Source organism: Ipomoea triloba, chromosome 13, assembly GCF_003576645.1.
Source record: "Ipomoea triloba cultivar NCNSP0323 chromosome 13, ASM357664v1".
NCBI classification, from domain to species: domain Eukaryota; kingdom Viridiplantae; phylum Streptophyta; class Magnoliopsida; order Solanales; family Convolvulaceae; genus Ipomoea; species Ipomoea triloba.
The window spans coordinates 21,595,660-21,618,924 of NC_044928.1; the positions used below are offsets into that span (position 1 = coordinate 21,595,660).

The window sequence follows — 23,265 nt, forward strand, 5'->3', positions numbered from 1 at the left end:
CATTACCAAGGGTTCTCATCACCATGTACACCTGAAATTATCAAGAGTAAAGTAAGAATCCCCAATAGCAATATTTATTCATTTACATTTACTAAATATATTCCAACACCTAGGTTATAAAGATTGAAAGGATATATATTTTGGTGTAAATTTCAAAGAAAATAAACTGAATGCATGCCTTTTTTAAGTTCTGATAGAGTGATAGCTTTAGTAGATAAATTTTGGATTGCTTAAAAGAATACACACCCAAGTTTATTGAATTGAACAAAGTGAATTGTGTGACCAATTTGATAAACATAACCACATCTATGCAGCCATAATAGAATTGATGTTTTGACCATCATACATACTAAGATTTACTATTGAGTGTGTTCTCTCATCAGAATTATTTGGCAAAGTGCTCACCCATGATGAAAAAGGTTATGGCCTAATCACTGGAAACAACTCTGTATCTATCAACAAAGCAAGCCTAATCACTGGAAACAACTCTGTATCTATCAACAAAGCAAGGACAGTAGAAGTCTCTTTCAATGCCAAAAAGGGGTAGAAACTAAAGCTACAATTAGGTGGGGAGAAAACTAAAACAGCAATTGAACTAAAGGTACTCATCAATGGTGTATCTTTAATTGTTGGTTATAAAATATTTTTTTGTATGCTTTATTAACCTTTTTTTTTGCAGGGATTCTTAAATAATTATTCTGCAAAATTGATAAAAGACATGTTAATGCTTTACAATTAGAAAAGTAAGTATGTGCAAGGTATATTAGGCATCTCATTTTCTAATTGTACTATGTGTAAGGTATATTAGGCATCTCATTTTCTAATTGTACTAAAGGGTTATTGTTTTGCTGTAATAGGATATTTTCTCATCTTCTTTATATCTTAAATATATGTGAATTTCTATTATGCATTCATCAACTATAGAAAGCATAACAAACACCAAGAATAGTCATTAGCATATGCAGCAGATGGACAAACCTTTTTTCAAGAGCATGAGTCAGCTTAGCAAGGGCTTGAACATTAACTCCCGTTGGTTGGTTCTGTCCCACTATACCAGGTTGAGAATGTGACATATGTTGAGCAGTTTCCTTGACCCAATTTTAGCATGCTCATTGACATTTGCTGATTCCACCTGGTATAGGAGGTTTAACAGATTTCATTAATTGAAAGAATGATGCAAATAATAGATTCATTCATCAAGAAACTAGCTCATACTACCACATCTTTGATTTAAAAAATGAACATAACAGATAAAATATGTTATATTAGGACTAAACTATAAACAAATAAATATTTAAAAGTCAAAAAAATAAAACAGGGTAAGCATTGAGTACTAGGGTGATATATGGAACACATTTAACAAAGAAACATGTTCAATGCATCTTCACTCTCAAAAAAGGAAATTTTAAAAGTTAATAGTTGACAGAGGAAAGAAGAATGAAAAAGTTGAAGGGGTCAACTAACATTAGGGGCATAAAAAAGCACACTGCTGAAGATAATTGTACCATGAAACAATACCTGATATGTTAGCTTTAAATTTCTTATAATGGACTTACAGTATTTTTTCATGATTTTGAACTTTGTTTTCCATATATGTACATTCATAAAAACAATGTTACAATTTCCAGCATGATCAAGCAGAAGAAGACAAAAATTACAAAAAGAGAAAAAGGATATGCATCCATATGCAACCACTATCTCTAATCCTGTCTCATTCATAAGAAAACTTCATGGCCTCTTCATGTATTATGTATATACATTCAAATCCCACAAAATGCATCAGTAATCTAGCATAAGCCTTTGATAGTAACAAGCTAATACACTTAGTAAAAACCAACAAAAAAAAAAAGGAAACAGTTAAAAAGAATGACTAAGGTAAAGGAAAGGAAAAGTAAAGGGTGAAAGCTATGACCTTTCAGGTATTCATATAACAAAATGCAGAAAACTCAAAAGGAATATTAAATGTAAACAGACAAAGCCACATAAATACATAAAGGAGTAAACCTTACAACAATGAATTGATAACGCTCAACTTGAACATAAAAAAATAAAATAAAATAAAAACCCCAAGTAGAGAAAGAGTTCAAAGATAGTGAACCTGGCAAGAAAGCTCTATGGTAGGATGCAGATTTAGAGCGAGGGGAGAAACGACTTTGGAATTCCTCAACCCCTCTTCTACCAGGTTGGCTGGGCCTATCTACCAGCACCTTCGAGCATGAAAGCGCTGAGGACATGGAGCCGGAGACGCCGAGGGCAGAGAACCGGAACCGGAGAGGCTGCAAGACAGAGAGAGACGATGCGAGCGCCAAGGTGAGAGGCTGCAAGACAGAGAGAGACGATGCGAGCGCCAAGGTCAGAGAGTGCAAGACAGAGAGAGACGATGCGAGCGCCAAGGTCAGAGAGTTGGAGAGGCCGATGGTGGAGAGCCGGAGACTTCGAGGCGGAGAACAGCAGAGGCTGCATGACAGAGAGACGATGCGACTTGCGAGGGGTGAGAGGCGAAGAGTGCGGCTGTGCGGGATGTGTGTTAGGGTTAGGGCTGTGTTTGGGTGTGTGTGTCTATATATATATATAATATATATGATTATTTTAAGTGGGCTTAACATATTCTCCGTAATATTTTGTAAATTTTTGTTTTTTTTTTTTTTTAATTATGATAAAGATTATTATTTTATATTTAATTTAGATTTGTAAAAATAATTGTTTTGTAATAATGTGTTAAAAGTACTTTTGTACAATATTTAAAAGTTTAAACTTAAATAAATATATGATAGAATTTAATTATTCGTATTATTTCATAATAATTTGATCTTATTCAAATTTATTATTCATTGTTCAAATTAAAATTATCATAATAAATTTAATTATAATTAAATTAACTTTTAAAAATAAGATAATGTATAATAAAATAGAATTTGAAAATCTTTTAAATGTGTAATTGAGATCAAATATTGAATGAAATCATCTATATCAAATACTATTTTAATTAAAAATATTTGAATTCATAATTTTCATAGCAAATGCACATAATTATTAAATAACAAAAGTTTGAAAATGAATAAAATGCTCATATTTATTTTTGATATATAAAATTTAATAACATTAACATTTTATAATAATATATCATAATTTAATTATTTCAAATATTTAATCCGTGAATCACAAATAGGAGCTCTCCTCGTGCTTTTCTCCCCGCATAATAGAATTAAATGAAAAAGGGGAACATTTGACATATTAAGATAAAATATTCTCATGTGTCACTTGAGCCACAAGTTCTTTGTTCCATATTATTATTGATTCTCTTCATTAAAAAAAGGTCCAAAATATTCAAATGCAGCAAATAAATCTCTTTACACTAATACCAATACAAATTGACTAAAAAATATCAAGAAAATTGCATTGGTTTATCAAGGGAAGTAGAGAACTGCATCAACATGTAAATCTTAAAATAATCCACTACACAAAAATCACTTTGAAGGTTTACACATAGCCGTGAATTATAACTACCTTCTTATAAGTTATGACATCATGGGAACACGTTCTAATCCAACATTATACAAGCATTCAACTAAAATTTATGGAAACATAAATAAATATTTTGACTTAACTAATAAATAAAGCACATAAAAAATAAAAAACAAAACAAAACAAATAAAAAATTATAAATTAAAAGAACATAAAATACAATGGCTAATAAAAATTAATAAATAAAGCAGTAATTAATAAATCCCTTAAAGAACATGGAAAACACTGTAATACAGATTTGTGTCGAAAAACTCAAACCCTTGAAGGAAAATAATATACCCCGGACTACACGTTCTCTCCCGCTCTCCGACTCTCTAAGCAAATTTAAGGTTTCCTGTGCAGAGAGATATTAGAAAGAGCGAACGAGAGTTGAGACTATGAGTATCTAAAACTCAGAAAGTGAGATGACAAATGAGTCACACCGAGAGGTAGAGAACGGGAGACGGAGTGACGGTTCCACAGAGAGGCAGAGATGGATTCACGGATAGATTGAGAGGGATAGAGGGGTGACTGGGTGCGAGTCGGAGAGCCGGAGAGAGAACGATGGGTGGGTGAGAGCAGCGGAAGGTAAGAGATAAAGAAAGTGAGGGTAAGAGTGGTGAGCAGTGGAGAAGATAAGAGACAGAGTGAAGGAGAATTTTATGTATGAAACCCGAAAATGAATCGTTCCAAAGAAATTACAATATTTTTTAAAATTATAATTGGGATAAAACTATTATATATTTGGAATTATGCTAAATATTATACTTAAACTTATTCTTTCATTCTAAATTATGCATTTAAACTTTTTAAAAAATTAAAAATTTTCAAAAACTCAGATTTAAGCCAACAATTTGTTATTTTACATTTTACTAAATAACTTTTTTTTATATTGATATTTACTTAGGTGTTTTGTTGAATACGATTTTTTTATGACTAAATGATAGCAGTCATGACCAACAATACGACCCTGGAAATTTAGTAGAGATCGGGATAGTAACCTATGATTTTACAAAGAAATGTTGGTTGGAGCGAAGAAATATGTGGATTTGTTATTGTTGGGTCAGGTTTCATTTGTTTGGGGGTCGGGATCGCCTTATTAATTTTTGAACCGTTGGATCATTATACATATTGTATGACCCAATTTATATTATTCTTTAATATGTGTAATTGTATTTTTTACTATTAATTTAAGTTTAGTATATTTTATTAGATTATTATATTCTTTGTAAATCATCAAAATTTAAGAACTCATATAGTTATTTATATTTTTCAATGATGAACTTGAAGAAAGTCATTCTTCAATGGGGTTGAGACAATCACAGTATCTGCGGAAATAAAGAAACCAAAGACGATTCAAGTACGATTCTTTCTCATGTTATCTTTGAAGGAGCGGGAGGTGGAGTTGCGCAAGAATGAAAAACGGGTATTCAGGGTTTCAAATGAGTGAGTTGTAGCATTTAAAAGATGAGTTGTTGGGTTTGAGTTAGTTGGAGCTAGAAACTAGATCAGGTGTCATAGTTTGTATTGGATTGAGATTTAGTATCATAATAGTGCGTGTTATTGCAATATGATGTATCTAAATATTATATCTGGTTATTTCTTTCTCAAAATTTATAAGTTTGTCTTAACATACAGTATTTATAAAAAAAATTTCTTTTTAATTATCATTTTTCTTTAAAAAAATTGTCTAAAATTTATTATTTTACATCTCTAATTTAGATTTGTGAAAATAATTGTTTTGTAACCATGTGTTTTTATTTTAAACAATTTTTAAAAGTATAGTAAACAAATACTACAATGTGTTAGAGTCAATAGTACTCAAAAATTAATTCTTGAACAATTTTTTAAATTTTAAATTTTAAATTTATAGTAGAATTTAATTCTTTGTATTATGTTAGAACAATTTGAATCTATTATTGATTTTTTGTATTAAAATTATCATAATATTACATGAATTTTATAATATGTTCTATTTTTGCATCACAAATTCACAACATATAAGTTTAATTATGTAGCTTTTTGTATATGTTTTATACTTAATTTATTATTTGTCAGAAAAGAATGAATTTACATGCAATCACATATTCATATCATTTAGTTAATATTGTATACTATCGCTTAATACTCTTAGAGTATATCTTATATAATAGACCGAATTAATACCATGTTTTGGACGGGTGAAATTTTAAATGCTTTTTTTTTTTAGTACTATTGACTCTATTGCAATGTAATATCTGTTCATAACTACTTTCTCGAACACACTCTTTCCATATAGGGGTACAACTGGATGCCACTAGACCACAAGGTCATTGTATTCAACTCTTTTAATATAGTTTATTATTTTTAGTAATTAACACCTTAAACATCAATTTATATTTTAATTACAAATATTTATGTTCATAATTTTATCATATCAAATTAACATAATTTATTAAATAATAAAAATATATATATAATGAATAAAGCATAGATATTCTGTATATATATAAATTTAATAAATTAATAGTTTTTAATAACAAAAATTATTTTAATATTTCAAATATTTAGTCCGTGCATCGCACGGGTGGCATACTAGTTTTACATATTTATCAAAACTACGTAGTTATGATTGGGCGGGAAAACGAAATTTTTTTTATTTACCAGAATCTTGTTTATATATATATATATATATTAGTATGACATTTATGTGACGCACATACTAAAAATTTTAAATATTAACTTATACAATGTTATTATTAAAACTATTAATGTTATTAAATTTTATATATACAGATGTGATATCAGCTTTATTCATTAATATATATAATTTTGTAATTTAATAATTATGTTAATTTGATATCAATAATAATTAATATAAATATTAAAGGTATGTTATTCTCATATGTTGAGATAAGATTAAAAAAAATATTTGCAGGTACCAAAGTTCTTGCAAATATAAATATTGATATGTTAAACTATAGTATGTTAGCAATAATAATTTTTATTTTTGTTAATTAAAATCATTCAAAATCTATGATTACAGCAATTCGCACTGGTTATGTTTTTCTTTATAAGACCAAATACAATAAAGAAAGGAGTGTAAAGAACATTACAAATTTCAAATGTCAAGTGTTGCTTACCATTTACTTACTAAATAACTGTAACTATGTGTTTGTTGTTTAATAACTTTTAAATTATGATTACCAAAGTTCCTGAAAATATAAATATTGATATGTTAAACTATAGTATTATATAGATGCTAATCACATTATATGATGTCTTACATGAAACAAACATAATTCATGCATGTCAGATCAATTCATTTCAACAAAAAAACTATACAAAATGTGCCATACAAACTATAATTCTTGTCTGCTACCTGTAAATGCTTTCCAAATTGAACACTTTGAAGTAAAATCTTTGTCCTTACCATCAAGAAACCTCAGAATTATATTTATAACATTAATATTTTTTTAATAGAAAGGAGGGGTGAACCCAAACATAAATTAATATTCAGATTAAACTACGAACATATTATTTTCGTCTATTAATTTCGAATGCGGAGTTTATTTATTTAGATGTAATAAATTTGGTTGGAATGTCGTTTACGCACTTACTTTTTCATTTTTACTTACCCTGGATAGGTCCTATTCATACTAACTACTAAGCATGTATACGTCTTATGCACACATAGATGGGTATACACGCACCTGAAACGGCTATAAACCTCTATATTACAGCAACACACACAAAAATGCACATACATATAATCTAATCTGAAAAATGCACACACATATAATCTAATCTGCACACACGTCGTATATGTAATGGGCATGCTAACTAAACGCATATAATTATGGTTTCACACTCAACTGGACGATGACACACCGGAGGTAGCTCTTCACTTCAGTAATACAGATATGTGTTTAGTATTTCTCACACAATTTCAGATAGCGCACTCAAACATTTTAGTCTTGCTCAAGTACACACACACATTGTACATATGATACCCCTTCTTAATCTCTTCTTTCTTCTGATCTCTGACCTGATGAAGTAGAAGGGTTTCAATAATGAAATCTTCCCAATCAATATCAAAATGCATTTTCCTCTTTCTTTTCTTCCCATGTTACCCAATATCTAAAACAGAAAGATGGATCATTTTTATCATGCTGAAGGATGCATAGTCCTCTGATCTGAATCCCCGCAGCTTAGCAGCACATATCTTCTCTCTTCGCCTTTCATATGCCAAGCAACGAACCTCTATCGAATGAAGGAGGTGTAGCTTTTAACCAACCCTATATCTTTCTCCAATATTTGCTTCAGAAAAAAGCTTTCTGCTTAGTTCTGATTCACCCTTCCACCAGTCGGTAAAACTAAGTATGTCTGTCACATTTTCTCCCTTTCCCTGTTCCACTGTATCCACTCTCAGTAGTTTCCTTGGCTATAGACACCTCATTCTTCAATACTGAACCTGAGATAGCTGTAATATTTCTGGAGCTGAGCTTCGTTAGTTGTACAGCTTTCCCTCTATCACCACAATTCTTCTCAGAAATTATCTAATAACAGTCCCCTAATTCCTAAGAAAAATAATTTAAGAATAAAAGAGTTTGAATAGCTATATAAGGCAATGAATCAACAACAAAAAAATGATAAGGCAAGCAACTTCACGCTAGAAGATATTTGGATTCTGGGGTTCTATTCTTCTCCATGCATTCAACAAAAAACAACAAAGTTTAATGCAAGTAGTGAAAGAAGAAACTGATAAAAATGAAGGTCACACCCCTTCATACCTAATCACCCTAATCAGAAGATATTTGGATTCTGGGGTTCTATTCTTCTCCATGCATTCAACAAAAAACAACAAAGTTTAATGCAAGTAGTGAAAGAAGAAACTGATAAAAATGAAGGTCACACCCCTTCATACCTAATCACCCTAATCAGTGGATGATGATGGTAGGCAAGAAAAGCCTAAGGCCACCACATCATCCACTTCTTTATTTCTCTTTTGAAGGAGGCCCTTCAGTTCATTCCACGTATCCTTTTGCTGCTGAAGATAGCCTTCTTGTATTTTGAGGAGCTGCTTAAGTTTTTCGATTTCTGTCAGCTGGCTAATCACAAGAGCATCCACATCTGCTTTATGGGCCACAAGCACATTCGCCAGTCCTTCGTGGTGCTCTCGCTTCTCCTGAAGATACTTCACCTCCTTAAGGAGTTCTTCCTTCACCTTGTGCAGCTCTTTGTTCTCCGCTATGACTTTTTGGTGATCTGACCAAAAACTCAACATGATGACCTGCAAATAGTTTCACAAACATAGCTTAAGTATTAAGGTTAACACACTCTACCCAAAGTAACATTAAGTTCAAATAGGTAATAGATCTCTCAAGATATGTAGTATATGTACGGAGGAATACAATTTCATATTTACTCATAAACACTTCCATAAATAGTATAGATATGGGATTTGAAATGATTTGGGATTAGGTAATAATAGATATAAAATGATATTTGCGCGACTCAAATACGTTTTGGGTTAGTAAAATCATAGCTCAGAAAATAATTATTTAAGGTCCATAGTAAAATAATTGATTTTGAGAACATTTTTACTAAGTTAAATAATAATATGGTGTATTCAAAAAAAAAAAAAAAAGGAAATAACTTTATTTTGATATGCACAACCAACTATCAATCAATAAATCTTTTAAATATGAGAGTCTAGCTATGCATCTAACAGCTGCCTAAGGAAGAAGATGGCAAACATAGCTGAGTAAACTAAGTTTGAAGAAGAACTAGATGAGAGAATGAGGTATAGAAACCTACAGAGATTGGGATTACATTTAATAGTATTAGGAAACTATCACCAATAATACTTATAATAGTTTGTTTCTTTTCTAAATTAATTAAATATTTCATTATAATTGTGAGTAGAAGAAACCTATAATGATGGAGTTACATACTTATTTTTAATCTTAATGGTATTAGAAAACTATCACGAATAGAAATTACTTGCAATATTTTGTTTCTTTTATAAATGAAATATTCTATGATGATTCCTAGTAGAATTAGAATTGATATTCGGTATTCCCCCTAATAAGTACACTTGTAATCATGGATGGGATTCAACTTTTCAATAGATAACTATTCTTCTTAACTTGAAGCTAGTTGTTTTTCTTTTACACTTCTTTTAACCAAAAAGAAGTCTCTAACCTAAATGCATTTATCAAGGGAAGTAACTCACCCTTTAAAAACCATCACACTGAAGAGACATTCACCTTAATGGGTTACGAAACAAGAAAAAAAAGAACCCATAAGACATTCACCCGTAACATTTTTTTAGTAATAAACTAAACATCAAACAAAATTTAAACTTGTAGTTACATTTTAATTGACACAACTCAAGCCGACCATATATTCCTAGGAGGAGTAAGCCGAGGCTAATGCAAGGGCTTTGGGGCTTATATAACATTCAAATTAAGAGGTTTTGTGATAACTGATAAGCGTAGTTTATAAATGATATTCACATGAATACATTAGCGAAAATGGTATATATGCATAAGCCATTAAGCCAAAATGGTACAAACTAACAGATACAAGAAAGAAATAATAAAGGACAAGAGTCAAGATTAAAAAAGAAAAAACGAAAAAAAATGAAAATATAAAAGGAAGGAGATACTTGGACAGAAAAAGAACACACCGCAAAGTCTGAATATTACATAAAAACATTAGGCATAATAGATGAAGGGAAAGGCTCAGATGATGAGCCAGTAAATATTTCTTTGCAAGATGATACCATAAAGCAAGCATTAGAAGAAAATAATGCAATTTCTTATTGTAGAGAAAGTTTAGGAATAAAGAGTATTGCCCCCAACAATGATAGATTTAAGTATGTGAAGTCTGTACGGTCTATGGGAAAATCAAATAGAGGTAATGGATCTCCTGGAAGTAATCAATTTGTCTCACACAACACTCAGAGTGGCACTGGAGGTTTCACGGGGAATGGTGCTAAGTTTTGTTCAATGGAAACAACGAACATCGTCCTGGAAAGTAAAATCCAAAAGTTGAAGGAAATGGTATAGATGCTTTAAGGAGAACTGAGAGAAGCTGCTATTATTGAGGTTAGTATGTACTCTGTGGTTGCTGAGCATGGAAGTTCCTTAAAGGTCCAAATTGTAACTGGGTCAGAGAAATGGAGGTCTACAACACCTTATTTTTTAGACCCAATGTGTATTAGGGACTCAAAACTTTTTATCATATAGAGAATTCCTGATACTCATACCACCTAGCAACCTTTGAGGCCATTAGAATTGAACAGCTTGTCAATCTTGAGGCTACTAGGAAGAAGTTTTCCTCACAGTGATTTGATTTTCTCATTTCTAAGGTCAGATTGACATTGTGTGACATTGTGCAGCTGTGTTGCAGGGAAAGGCAGCCATATTGTGAGAAGAAGCATATGCAGTTTGGGAGTATTACAGATCAAAGCAAAGCATGTACCAATACTAGTTATAGTCACAGTCAAACATAAGACATTTATCAGTCACAAATAACACATAAATCACAGGTTTTCTTAAAATAAATTGTGCTAGTAAACAATTGAACCAGAATACTAGAATAGCATCTTGATTTTAACCCCACCATATTTATACCTTGCAGTATGAAGTGTAAAAACAAAGGCCCCCCTTCATTATTTCAACATACTCAAAATCAAAACCCCCAGTTTTATTTAAAAACATGAATTTGACCCTCCCAAAGAATCATATTATTGCAGAGAAGTAGAGAGGATAGAGATTACCTCAGAGAATGGAGAGAATCTGTTGCTACGAGGAGGACAAAAGAGAGAAACACTTAAGTTGCTGCGCAGAAGATCCAACACTGTTCACTCCGAAGTCGTGCCGTGTCTGCCGTTGCGGTCGCTGCCGGTGTGCTGCGGGGCCGAGATCGTTGCCGTCGCTGCCGGAGCTACGGCTGTCCAGTGAGCAGAGTGAGCCGAGATCGTTGAATCGGGGTGAGGTACTCAGTCAGGCTAGCAGGATTGTAAGGGCAAATGAGACAAATTTGCAATAGGCCAAGATTATTAAACTTCAAATATCAAAAGCATCACCTACGGTTCCAAGATTCGCCGGGGAAGACACTGCCGCCGCCGTCACCTCCGCTACTGCCGTAGCTCCGTTCGTCGCTCAAGGAGAAACAACCCACGCTACGCTGGAGAGAGAGGTACAGAGAGACGAGAGGGTGAGGAGGTCGGCGGCTGCTACGCCTCGGTCGGAGGAGAAGACCACGCCGGAAAACCAGAGGATGCCGCAAGAAGTTCGTCCCGTCGCTGCCGCTCTGCCTAGCAACCGCCGTCGCCTATAAGGAAGAGAGACGGGAGTCCAAGCCGGTGGTTATAACAGAATAACAGATTTATTTTGTCTTGAAATGATTTGGGATTAGGTAATGATATTTGCGCGACTCAAATACTTTTTTGGGTTAGTAAAATCATAGCTCAGAAAATAATTACCTAAGGCCCATAGTAAAATAATTGATTTTGAGAACATTTTTACTAAGTTAAATAATAATATGGAAATAACTTTATTTTGAAACTATTTATATTTTTTTTGAAAATAAACTCTATATATATATATTATATATACAGTGGCTGGACAAATTTTCCCGCCCAAATATAAGGGCATTTTAGTAATATCCAACACTAGTCATACCTCCTTACTGTCTATGGGATGGTAGGAAAAACATACAGTTAAGTAATTAAATAAATATACCAGTACACTCATATTGAGAAACACACTATATATGTGTCGCACCGTAGAAGATCATTCACTTGTAAAAAGTACCAACTACANCAGATATGTGTTTAGTATTTCTCACACAATTTCAGATAGCGCACTCAAACATTTTAGTCTTGCTCAAGTACACACACACATTGTACATATGATACCCCTTCTTAATCTCTTCTTTCTTCTGATCTCTGACCTGATGAAGTAGAAGGGTTTCAATAATGAAATCTTCCCAATCAATATCAAAATGCATTTTCCTCTTTCTTTTCTTCCCATGTTACCCAATATCTAAAACAGAAAGATGGATCATTTTTATCATGCTGAAGGATGCATAGTCCTCTGATCTGAATCCCCGCAGCTTAGCAGCACATATCTTCTCTCTTCGCCTTTCATATGCCAAGCAACGAACCTCTATCGAATGAAGGAGGTGTAGCTTTTAACCAACCCTATATCTTTCTCCAATATTTGCTTCAGAAAAAAGCTTTCTGCTTAGTTCTGATTCACCCTTCCACCAGTCGGTAAAACTAAGTATGTCTGTCACATTTTCTCCCTTTCCCTGTTCCACTGTATCCACTCTCAGTAGTTTCCTTGGCTATAGACACCTCATTCTTCAATACTGAACCTGAGATAGCTGTAATATTTCTGGAGCTGAGCTTCGTTAGTTGTACAGCTTTCCCTCTATCACCACAATTCTTCTCAGAAATTATCTAATAACAGTCCCCTAATTCCTAAGAAAAATAATTTAAGAATAAAAGAGTTTGAATAGCTATATAAGGCAATGAATCAACAACAAAAAAATGATAAGGCAAGCAACTTCACGCTAGAAGATATTTGGATTCTGGGGTTCTATTCTTCTCCATGCATTCAACAAAAAACAACAAAGTTTAATGCAAGTAGTGAAAGAAGAAACTGATAAAAATGAAGGTCACACCCCTTCATACCTAATCACCCTAATCAGAAGATATTTGGATTCTGGGGTTCTATTCTTCTCCATGCATTCAACAAAAAACAACAAAGTTTAATGCAAGTAGTGAAAGAAGAAACTGATAAAAATGAAGGTCACACCCCTTCATACCTAATCACCCTAATCAGAAGATATTTGGATTCTGGGGTTCTATTCTTCTCCATGCATTCAACAAAAAACAACAAAGTTTAATGCAAGTAGTGAAAGAAGAAACTGATAAAAATGAAGGTCACACCCCTTCATACCTAATCACCCTAATCAGAAGATATTTGGATTCTGGGGTTCTATTCTTCTCCATGCATTCAACAAAAAACAACAAAGTTTAATGCAAGTAGTGAAAGAAGAAACTGATAAAAATGAAGGTCACACCCCTTCATACCTAATCACCCTAATCAGAAGATATTTGGATTCTGGGGTTCTATTCTTCTCCATGCATTCAACAAAAAACAACAAAGTTTAATGCAAGTAGTGAAAGAAGAAACTGATAAAAATGAAGGTCACACCCCTTCATACCTAATCACCCTAATCAGAAGATATTTGGATTCTGGGGTTCTATTCTTCTCCATGCATTCAACAAAAAACAACAAAGTTTAATGCAAGTAGTGAAAGAAGAAACTGATAAAAATGAAGGTCACACCCCTTCATACCTAATCACCCTAATCAGTGGATGATGATGGTAGGCAAGAAAAGCCTAAGGCCACCACATCATCCACTTCTTTATTTCTCTTTTGAAGGAGGCCCTTCAGTTCATTCCACGTATCCTTTTGCTGCTGAAGATAGCCTTCTTGTATTTTGAGGAGCTGCTTAAGTTTTTCGATTTCTGTCAGCTGGCTAATCACAAGAGCATCCACATCTGCTTTATGGGCCACAAGCACATTCGCCAGTCCTTCGTGGTGCTCTCGCTTCTCCTGAAGATACTTCACCTCCTTAAGGAGTTCTTCCTTCACCTTGTGCAGCTCTTTGTTCTCCGCTATGACTTTTTGGTGATCTGACCAAAAACTCAACATGATGACCTGCAAATAGTTTCACAAACATAGCTTAAGTATTAAGGTTAACACACTCTACCCAAAGTAACATTAAGTTCAAATAGGTAATAGATCTCTCAAGATATGTAGTATATGTACGGAGGAATACAATTTCATATTTACTCATAAACACTTCCATAAATAGTATAGATATGGGATTTGAAATGATTTGGGATTAGGTAATAATAGATATAAAATGATATTTGCGCGACTCAAATACGTTTTGGGTTAGTAAAATCATAGCTCAGAAAATAATTATTTAAGGTCCATAGTAAAATAATTGATTTTGAGAACATTTTTACTAAGTTAAATAATAATATGGTGTATTCAAAAAAAAAAAAAAAAGGAAATAACTTTATTTTGATATGCACAACCAACTATCAATCAATAAATCTTTTAAATATGAGAGTCTAGCTATGCATCTAACAGCTGCCTAAGGAAGAAGATGGCAAACATAGCTGAGTAAACTAAGTTTGAAGAAGAACTAGATGAGAGAATGAGGTATAGAAACCTACAGAGATTGGGATTACATTTAATAGTATTAGGAAACTATCACCAATAATACTTATAATAGTTTGTTTCTTTTCTAAATTAATTAAATATTTCATTATAATTGTGAGTAGAAGAAACCTATAATGATGGAGTTACATACTTATTTTTAATCTTAATGGTATTAGAAAACTATCACGAATAGAAATTACTTGCAATATTTTGTTTCTTTTATAAATGAAATATTCTATGATGATTCCTAGTAGAATTAGAATTGATATTCGGTATTCCCCCTAATAAGTACACTTGTAATCATGGATGGGATTCAACTTTTCAATAGATAACTATTCTTCTTAACTTGAAGCTAGTTGTTTTTCTTTTACACTTCTTTTAACCAAAAAGAAGTCTCTAACCTAAATGCATTTATCAAGGGAAGTAACTCACCCTTTAAAAACCATCACACTGAAGAGACATTCACCTTAATGGGTTACGAAACAAGAAAAAAAAGAACCCATAAGACATTCACCCGTAACATTTTTTTAGTAATAAACTAAACATCAAACAAAATTTAAACTTGTAGTTACATTTTAATTGACACAACTCAAGCCGACCATATATTCCTAGGAGGAGTAAGCCGAGGCTAATGCAAGGGCTTTGGGGCTTATATAACATTCAAATTAAGAGGTTTTGTGATAACTGATAAGCGTAGTTTATAAATGATATTCACATGAATACATTAGCGAAAATGGTATATATGCATAAGCCATTAAGCCAAAATGGTACAAACTAACAGATACAAGAAAGAAATAATAAAGGACAAGAGTCAAGATTAAAAAAGAAAAAACGAAAAAAAATGAAAATATAAAAGGAAGGAGATACTTGGACAGAAAAAGAACACACCGCAAAGTCTGAATATTACATAAAAACATTAGGCATAATAGATGAAGGGAAAGGCTCAGATGATGAGCCAGTAAATATTTCTTTGCAAGATGATACCATAAAGCAAGCATTAGAAGAAAATAATGCAATTTCTTATTGTAGAGAAAGTTTAGGAATAAAGAGTATTGCCCCCAACAATGATAGATTTAAGTATGTGAAGTCTGTACGGTCTATGGGAAAATCAAATAGAGGTAATGGATCTCCTGGAAGTAATCAATTTGTCTCACACAACACTCAGAGTGGCACTGGAGGTTTCACGGGGAATGGTGCTAAGTTTTGTTCAATGGAAACAACGAACATCGTCCTGGAAAGTAAAATCCAAAAGTTGAAGGAAATGGTATAGATGCTTTAAGGAGAACTGAGAGAAGCTGCTATTATTGAGGTTAGTATGTACTCTGTGGTTGCTGAGCATGGAAGTTCCTTAAAGGTCCAAATTGTAACTGGGTCAGAGAAATGGAGGTCTACAACACCTTATTTTTTAGACCCAATGTGTATTAGGGACTCAAAACTTTTTATCATATAGAGAATTCCTGATACTCATACCACCTAGCAACCTTTGAGGCCATTAGAATTGAACAGCTTGTCAATCTTGAGGCTACTAGGAAGAAGTTTTCCTCACAGTGATTTGATTTTCTCATTTCTAAGGTCAGATTGACATTGTGTGACATTGTGCAGCTGTGTTGCAGGGAAAGGCAGCCATATTGTGAGAAGAAGCATATGCAGTTTGGGAGTATTACAGATCAAAGCAAAGCATGTACCAATACTAGTTATAGTCACAGTCAAACATAAGACATTTATCAGTCACAAATAACACATAAATCACAGGTTTTCTTAAAATAAATTGTGCTAGTAAACAATTGAACCAGAATACTAGAATAGCATCTTGATTTTAACCCCACCATATTTATACCTTGCAGTATGAAGTGTAAAAACAAAGGCCCCCCTTCATTATTTCAACATACTCAAAATCAAAACCCCCAGTTTTATTTAAAAACATGAATTTGACCCTCCCAAAGAATCATATTATTGCAGAGAAGTAGAGAGGATAGAGATTACCTCAGAGAATGGAGAGAATCTGTTGCTACGAGGAGGACAAAAGAGAGAAACACTTAAGTTGCTGCGCAGAAGATCCAACACTGTTCACTCCGAAGTCGTGCCGTGTCTGCCGTTGCGGTCGCTGCCGGTGTGCTGCGGGGCCGAGATCGTTGCCGTCGCTGCCGGAGCTACGGCTGTCCAGTGAGCAGAGTGAGCCGAGATCGTTGAATCGGGGTGAGGTACTCAGTCAGGCTAGCAGGATTGTAAGGGCAAATGAGACAAATTTGCAATAGGCCAAGATTATTAAACTTCAAATATCAAAAGCATCACCTACGGTTCCAAGATTCGCCGGGGAAGACACTGCCGCCGCCGTCACCTCCGCTACTGCCGTAGCTCCGTTCGTCGCTCAAGGAGAAACAACCCACGCTACGCTGGAGAGAGAGGTACAGAGAGACGAGAGGGTGAGGAGGTCGGCGGCTGCTACGCCTCGGTCGGAGGAGAAGACCACGCCGGAAAACCAGAGGATGCCGCAAGAAGTTCGTCCCGTCGCTGCCGCTCTGCCTAGCAACCGCCGTCGCCTATAAGGAAGAGAGACGGGAGTCCAAGCCGGTGGTTATAACAGAATAACAGATTTATTTTGTCTTGAAATGATTTGGGATTAGGTAATGATATTTGCGCGACTCAAATACTTTTTTGGGTTAGTAAAATCATAGCTCAGAAAATAATTACCTAAGGCCCATAGTAAAATAATTGATTTTGAGAACATTTTTACTAAGTTAAATAATAATATGGAAATAACTTTATTTTGAAACTATTTATATTTTTTTTGAAAATAAACTCTATATATATATATTATATATACAGTGGCTGGACAAATTTTCCCGCCCAAATATAAGGGCATTTTAGTAATATCCAACACTAGTCATACCTCCTTACTGTCTATGGGATGGTAGGAAAAACATACAGTTAAGTAATTAAATAAATATACCAGTACACTCATATTGAGAAACACACTATATATGTGTCGCACCGTAGAAGATCATTCACTTGTAAAAAGTACCAACTACAATGTCTGATTGATGGGCTGTGTTTCATTTGTTAAGTGGCCGCATGGCTGAGTCTGTAGTCCTTCTGTGCACTTGGGGCAGATTTAATGTGCACACGGGTCACATAAACTGTGCACCAGGGGTAGATAACCTGTGCACCGTGGGAATTCACTATTTCTAATAGGGCCAAATGCATTCCTCATGATGAAATTGCTGTCTTGGTTTGATACTGTGCCCACAGGGTGGTTTCCGTGTGCAACCACGAACTAATTACAGTATTAGATTACAGGTTTGTGCGTGTATAAGAATGACCTTAAAACTTGATTAATAAAATTTAGCATCTCTGAAGATATTAGATATAGTTTATGGTCTTACCAATAGGAGTTGAACACAAGAATGCTCCAAATCCTTAAATCTGTCAAGTGAGAGACGCTCTAGCATAGAGTGAACATGCTGGGAATTAAATATATTAAATGAGCACTTCTTAAAGAGTAATTGCAGAAACTCAAAATGTGGACTGCTATCTCCAATTACTGTCAAAAGATTATCCTGCAAACAAGAGAGTTCCAATGGACAAAATTCTTATCAAACTCTGATGAATAACCCAACTAAAAGAATACTAATGGAAAATCAATTCAGTTGACAAAAGCATAGAGAAAATAAATAAATAATTACCAAACAAAGATGGATAAGCAACAAAAGTATCACAGCTTCACAGGGTTCAACTTATTAAAAACAAAATCACGGCATTCAAACAAGCTATTGTGGTGGAAACCTTAAATTCAGGAACTTTAATTCCCAATAGCAACCAGTTGCAAACAAATCGCATCTTTCCTCTAAAGAAATATGAAACATAATAACGCTAAACTTCAAGGACCATCACTATAACATTTGTGACTTGTGAATTGTGATAGTCACATTTGTAAGACTAAAATGAACCAGTAGTTAGCACATTAACACACCTTCAGGGATACCCTAAAGGTCAAACAACTAAGCAAAGAATTTCTAACAGATTATGAAAATACTGAAACCATAAAGGAATGTTCTATACTCTACAAAGAATTTCCACAACCTAGTTGAAATTGGAAAAAAACAAAACAAAACAAAACAAAAAAAACAAAAAAAACAAAAAACAAAAAAAAAAACAAAAAAAAAACAAAAAAAAAAAAACAAAAAAACAAACAAATGGTCACAGTTCGTTAAAGCAAATGAACCAAAGTAAAAAACAAAAATTGAAAAAACAAAAATCTTTTAAAAAAAACAAAAACAAAAACAAAAACAAAAAAAACCCACCCTTATCAACTGAGCATTTCTTCCAGCCACTTGAGTTAACACCTTTTCCAGTGCATTAAATATTCCCTTATCTTTCACTTTGTCCAGCTTATGAAAGCACTCTTCTGCTTTAGCAGGCTCTATGAACAATGCTGACATTTTCACAATTGATATCTTAATTTTCATTTCAATGTCCTCCAGTCACTGGTCCTGAAAAATAAAGAATATACATCTGTTGAAAATAAATAATGACACACCCCTAGGATAAGACAAATTTATGCAGCAAAAAGTCCTTCTTGACAACCAAGTACTTGTGACTAGTTAATTTGCAGGGAATCTAATAGTTATTGCTCTAGTTTTATTTTTCTTTTCTTTTTTTTTTTGTCATCCACCTTTTCCCCTACATTTTGGAGTCAATACTAAGAAGAAAAGCATAGCAGTAGGATGGCTAAGCCAATCATACTTGTTAAGTGTTGGAGGTTTAGGAAGATCAGTGCGTATTTTCATATATCAGCTGTACAAGGATGAAGCCTATTTATATACAGACTAATTGAGCTACTAGCCACACACTGAAATGGAGAAATACAAGGCAAAGAGAGAAAAACTCTAACAAAACTCTAACTTCCCTTATTCTTCTAACACTCCCCCTCAAGTTGGAGCATAGATGTCAATTATGCCCAGCTTGTTACAAATATACTCAACCCGGGCCCTGCCGAGACCTTTTGTAAACAAGTCTGCCAACTGATCACCGGTTCGGACATGAACAGTAGAGAGTAGTCCTTGCTGAATCTTGTCTCTTACAAAGTGACAATCTACCTCAATATGTTTAGTGAGCTCATGAAATACTGGATTATTCAAAATGTGTATAGCGGCTTTATTGTCACACCACAGCGGAACTGGTTTATTCACCTCTACCCCAATCTCTCCAAGAATATTACACAACCACGTCACCTCACAGGCTACATGGGCCATCGCTCTATACTCGGACTCTGCACTCGAGCGAGACACAACACTCTGCTTCTTACTCTTCCAAGAACCAGATTGCCACCGAAAAACGCACAATACCCTGTTGTCGACCTCCTGTCACTCGGTGACCCTGCCCAATCAGCATCAGAGAAAGCCTCAACACCCATATTCCCATGACTAGCACACAAAATTCCTTTCCCGGGAGCACCCTTTAGATATTTTACGACTCGAACTGCAGCTTCCCAGTGAGACTTTGTAGGAGATGCCATGAACTGACTCACCACACTCACCGGAAAAGCAATATCCGGGCGAGTGATAGTAAGATAATTTAATTTGCCCACAAGTCTTCTATACCGCTCTGGATCTTCAAGAGACTCCCCCTCACCAACATTGAGTGGTGTAAACCGCACGGCCGCACGTAAGGACGCGGCCACACCTGAACATGACCCTATATATATATATATATATATATATATATATAGGTGAACAATCATATAGGAACCCATCTTTAAGTAAGAACCTAAGAACTAATCTGAACCCTTTATTTTATTCAATCAACGGTGCATGTTTAATTATTTTTTAATTGGTTTTTTCAGTTGCTTTGGTTTTATTTTGTTGAGCAAGGTTATTTTAGGAACTTCATATGGTGCACGTGCGTGGAAATTGAGAAATTCTCTTTGTTTCTTCGCAATATGGATTTGGTTGGATTTGTTCACAATAAGTTGGACTCTTTCGTAGGCGCCATTTTCCTCATGGTAGTTTGCCGTTCGCTTCTCCCTCGTCGATGCTCGGTTTGCACACTCTCGTGTCTGCTTCAATTCTCCATTAACAACAGAATTAGAGACTTTCTTCGCATAGAGCTTGAGTTTGCGTTTCGCTTGGCTAGGAATTTGTTGAATTCGATTCTCAATTTCTGGTCAGGAGTGAGCGCCGTTGTGGTTGGCAGCACGACGTTGTTTTGGTCGGCATCACCTTTCGTAGGAGACGACGAGGTAGTATAAGAGAAGTTGTTGGCGATGAGAACAATGGAGGGGGAGATCCGTTTGAGGCGCTTCGCTGCTAGTTACTTGAAAATATCCAAAATGGTTTTAATCAACAATTTGCTTACTTGGCCAAGAAACGACATGCTTCCTATTTGATTACTACTGCTCCAGTTCTTGGCAGCGAAACCCAAAATGTACTGTTTTAAGTTGAAACCAAGGTAGAAAGGCTTATGAGCAAAGTACTATTCAGTTAGAGATGTTAAAACCAGATATCAAGCTTGAAAGAAACAAAATGTGTGCATGCGATCTGAGTTCACCATCATCCATAAGTACGATAACCATGTACATATTTTTTTTTGGTTATACTGGAGATCAATGTTCTCTGTTTTGATGGCTTACTTTCATGGCTCCACTGCATACCCTCTTCAGCATTCTAAGATTAACAATGAATTATTTAAGAAATTTTAGTTTCAATTGTTTTGAGCTAAGTAAAAAAAAATTGTGAAAGCAAAATGAAGATGTAGAAAAATTCTGGTCACTGATTGCTAGAGAGGTGCATTGGTTTGATAGTTTCAAGAGCAATGTTACTTATAAGTGGATGATGACACAAACCAGAAACTTGTAGGGAAGACAATACTGTGGTCTGAACATTTTCTTTTACTTCCCATAAAGAATTGAATAAAGTGGCATGTTTTGTTACAAACCTGATCTCGAAAATACAAGGAAATAATGGAAATTACAACTGAGAAATATCCACGAAGGATAAAAAGAACAAGAAATAAACCTACACAAAGTTAAACACTCCTGAACTACGGTTGAGGATGAAATCCGGACGAACTCGGGTGGTTGGAAGCACGAGTCGTGTTGCCACTCTCCTTAAAACCTTATTTACCGCCTCTCGGGGTGCTGGAGTGTTGCGGTCTAGGTTTCCCAGGATAAAACGTACTACGATCCAATCGTTTGAGCCCACAAACTTGGATCCGGCGAACTAGGAACGTGGGTTCAACGCAGGTGGCTAGAAGGAAATGTGAGTAGAGTTTTGAGGAGAAAACAGTGTATTGCTGTGTGTTCTTGGTGTGTTCCAAACCTGCTGCTCACAACGAATATATAGTAGAGGAGAGTGGATCATAACATTAATCATAGCATTGATAATCCATTTCGTAACCTCCTCCCACTTAGCAGAAATTTAATTCTGCCATTAACCAACACTTACACCCACTACCAAGTCCCATTATTCACGAAATAACTCTGAAAATAATAATTGGAATTAATCAAATTAATTCCGTAATATCAAGAGTTATTTCTGAACGGACACAGTAGGTGAAACGTCGCGTTCGAGAGGTTACCGGAGTCGTAGTGCGAGACATGGTCCAAACTACGAACCATCGAGACATCGCTCGAGACATACCCGTGCCGCGAGACGTCGAGAAGTGCAAGCTTCGAGACATCGTGCCGGCAGCGAGACATCGCACGCGAACGACCTTCGAGAGATCGACTCCGCTGAGCTTCGAGACATCGAACTACCTCTCGATCGATAGGTCAGTTCACCTTGATGTCTCGAACTTATGTGGACTGAGATGGAAAACTTGTTTGGAATTTTTGCATAACTTAAGCCCGCAAGGCCAGCCACTTTTCCGGACGACATTCGTGCCCGCAGGTGCCGGCGCACATGAGTTCAAGCTTTTCTGAACTCATTTTGGGATTTGATTTGCACCCCCCCTGCGCGCGAGAGAGAACCTCTATGCCATACAAGTCAATTAGCCTTAAAAAGGCTCTTGTATTTATAGTGGGGCAAATCTTCATTCCCAACTAATGTGGGACAAAGCTACTATGCTTTTCCTCACTTAAAATTCCATCTCCAATGGGTTTACTTTGAGAACCAATTTATCATTCACCCATTATCCATTTTGAGCGTACAATATATGGATCTCTTCGTCTCACTACGAAGAACCCGAATCCACTTTGACCCGACCCAATCAGATGTGGACCCTACATATATTTATACCACAAAATGGCCACTTAAAATGGCATTTTAGTGTTATTTTTCCAACAATCCCCCACATGAATGAAAAATTGATTTTCAAGGGAATTTTGAAATCGGAAACAACTGCGTTTAACGGTTGATTCCTGCATAGCAAAGGTAGGTGTAACCCTTTGAACCTTGCCTCGTGAGATCTATATACTCTACTGGCTGTACGGTAGAACGCGATGTCTTTGAACCGACTGCCGTTTGTGTAGACATTGACAAATCTCACACAGGAACCATCCAACCACGTCCTGTTCTCATGACTG

The 23,265-nt window shown here is 34.8% G+C and overlaps 1 protein-coding gene and 3 long non-coding RNA genes across 6 annotated transcripts; all 4 read right to left on the minus strand.

The window, feature by feature from the left end:
• On the minus strand, nucleotides 1-2,308 carry LOC116002212. Its single transcript, XR_004094403.1, has 3 exons — nucleotides 2,099-2,308; nucleotides 979-1,132; nucleotides 1-31 (listed from the first exon to the last, which is right to left on the minus strand). It is a non-coding gene; the product is annotated as an uncharacterized LOC116002212 (long non-coding RNA).
• A 5,828-nt stretch (nucleotides 2,309-8,136) lies between these two features.
• LOC116001808 lies at nucleotides 8,137-11,882 on the minus strand. Of its 2 annotated transcripts, none has more exons than XR_004094294.1 (3): nucleotides 11,586-11,882; nucleotides 11,273-11,503; nucleotides 8,137-8,776 (listed from the first exon to the last, which is right to left on the minus strand). It is a non-coding gene; the product is annotated as an uncharacterized LOC116001808 (long non-coding RNA). The 2 variants fall into 2 exon arrangements; XR_004094293.1 differs by having other exon boundaries at nucleotides 11,582-11,882.
• Nucleotides 11,883-13,068: 1,186 nt separating this feature from the next.
• LOC116001607 lies at nucleotides 13,069-17,337 on the minus strand. Of its 2 annotated transcripts, XR_004094258.1 has the most exons (4): nucleotides 17,037-17,337; nucleotides 16,728-16,958; nucleotides 13,866-14,231; nucleotides 13,069-13,731 (listed from the first exon to the last, which is right to left on the minus strand). It is a non-coding gene; the product is annotated as an uncharacterized LOC116001607 (long non-coding RNA). The 2 variants fall into 2 exon arrangements; XR_004094257.1 differs by having other exon boundaries at nucleotides 13,069-14,231.
• Nucleotides 17,338-18,115: 778 nt separating this feature from the next.
• LOC116001353 (secreted RxLR effector protein 161-like) lies at nucleotides 18,116-20,259 on the minus strand. Its single transcript, XM_031241234.1, has 3 exons — nucleotides 20,007-20,259; nucleotides 19,046-19,176; nucleotides 18,116-18,301 (listed from the first exon to the last, which is right to left on the minus strand). The coding sequence occupies exons 1-3, from the start codon at nucleotides 20,257-20,259 to the stop codon at nucleotides 18,116-18,118; spliced, it is 570 nt and encodes a 189-aa protein (XP_031097094.1).
• Nucleotides 20,260-23,265: the final 3,006 nt, after the last annotated feature.

What these genes read in the sequence shown, in the direction of transcription:
- LOC116001353 (XM_031241234.1), bottom strand. Translation starts at nt 20,259, where the DNA reads ATGGCATCTCCTACAAAGTCTCACTGGGAAGCTGCAGTTCGAGTCGTA. An exon ending in CGCTCGAGTGCAGAGTCCGA is followed by an intron (nt 19,177 to 20,006) that starts GTATAGAGCGAT and finishes TGAAAATGTCAG; the next exon opens with CATTGTTCATAGAGCCTGCT. An exon ending in GAAATGCTCAGTTGATAAGG is followed by an intron (nt 18,302 to 19,045) that starts GTGGGTTTTTTT and finishes TCTTGTTTGCAG; the next exon opens with GATAATCTTTTGACAGTAAT.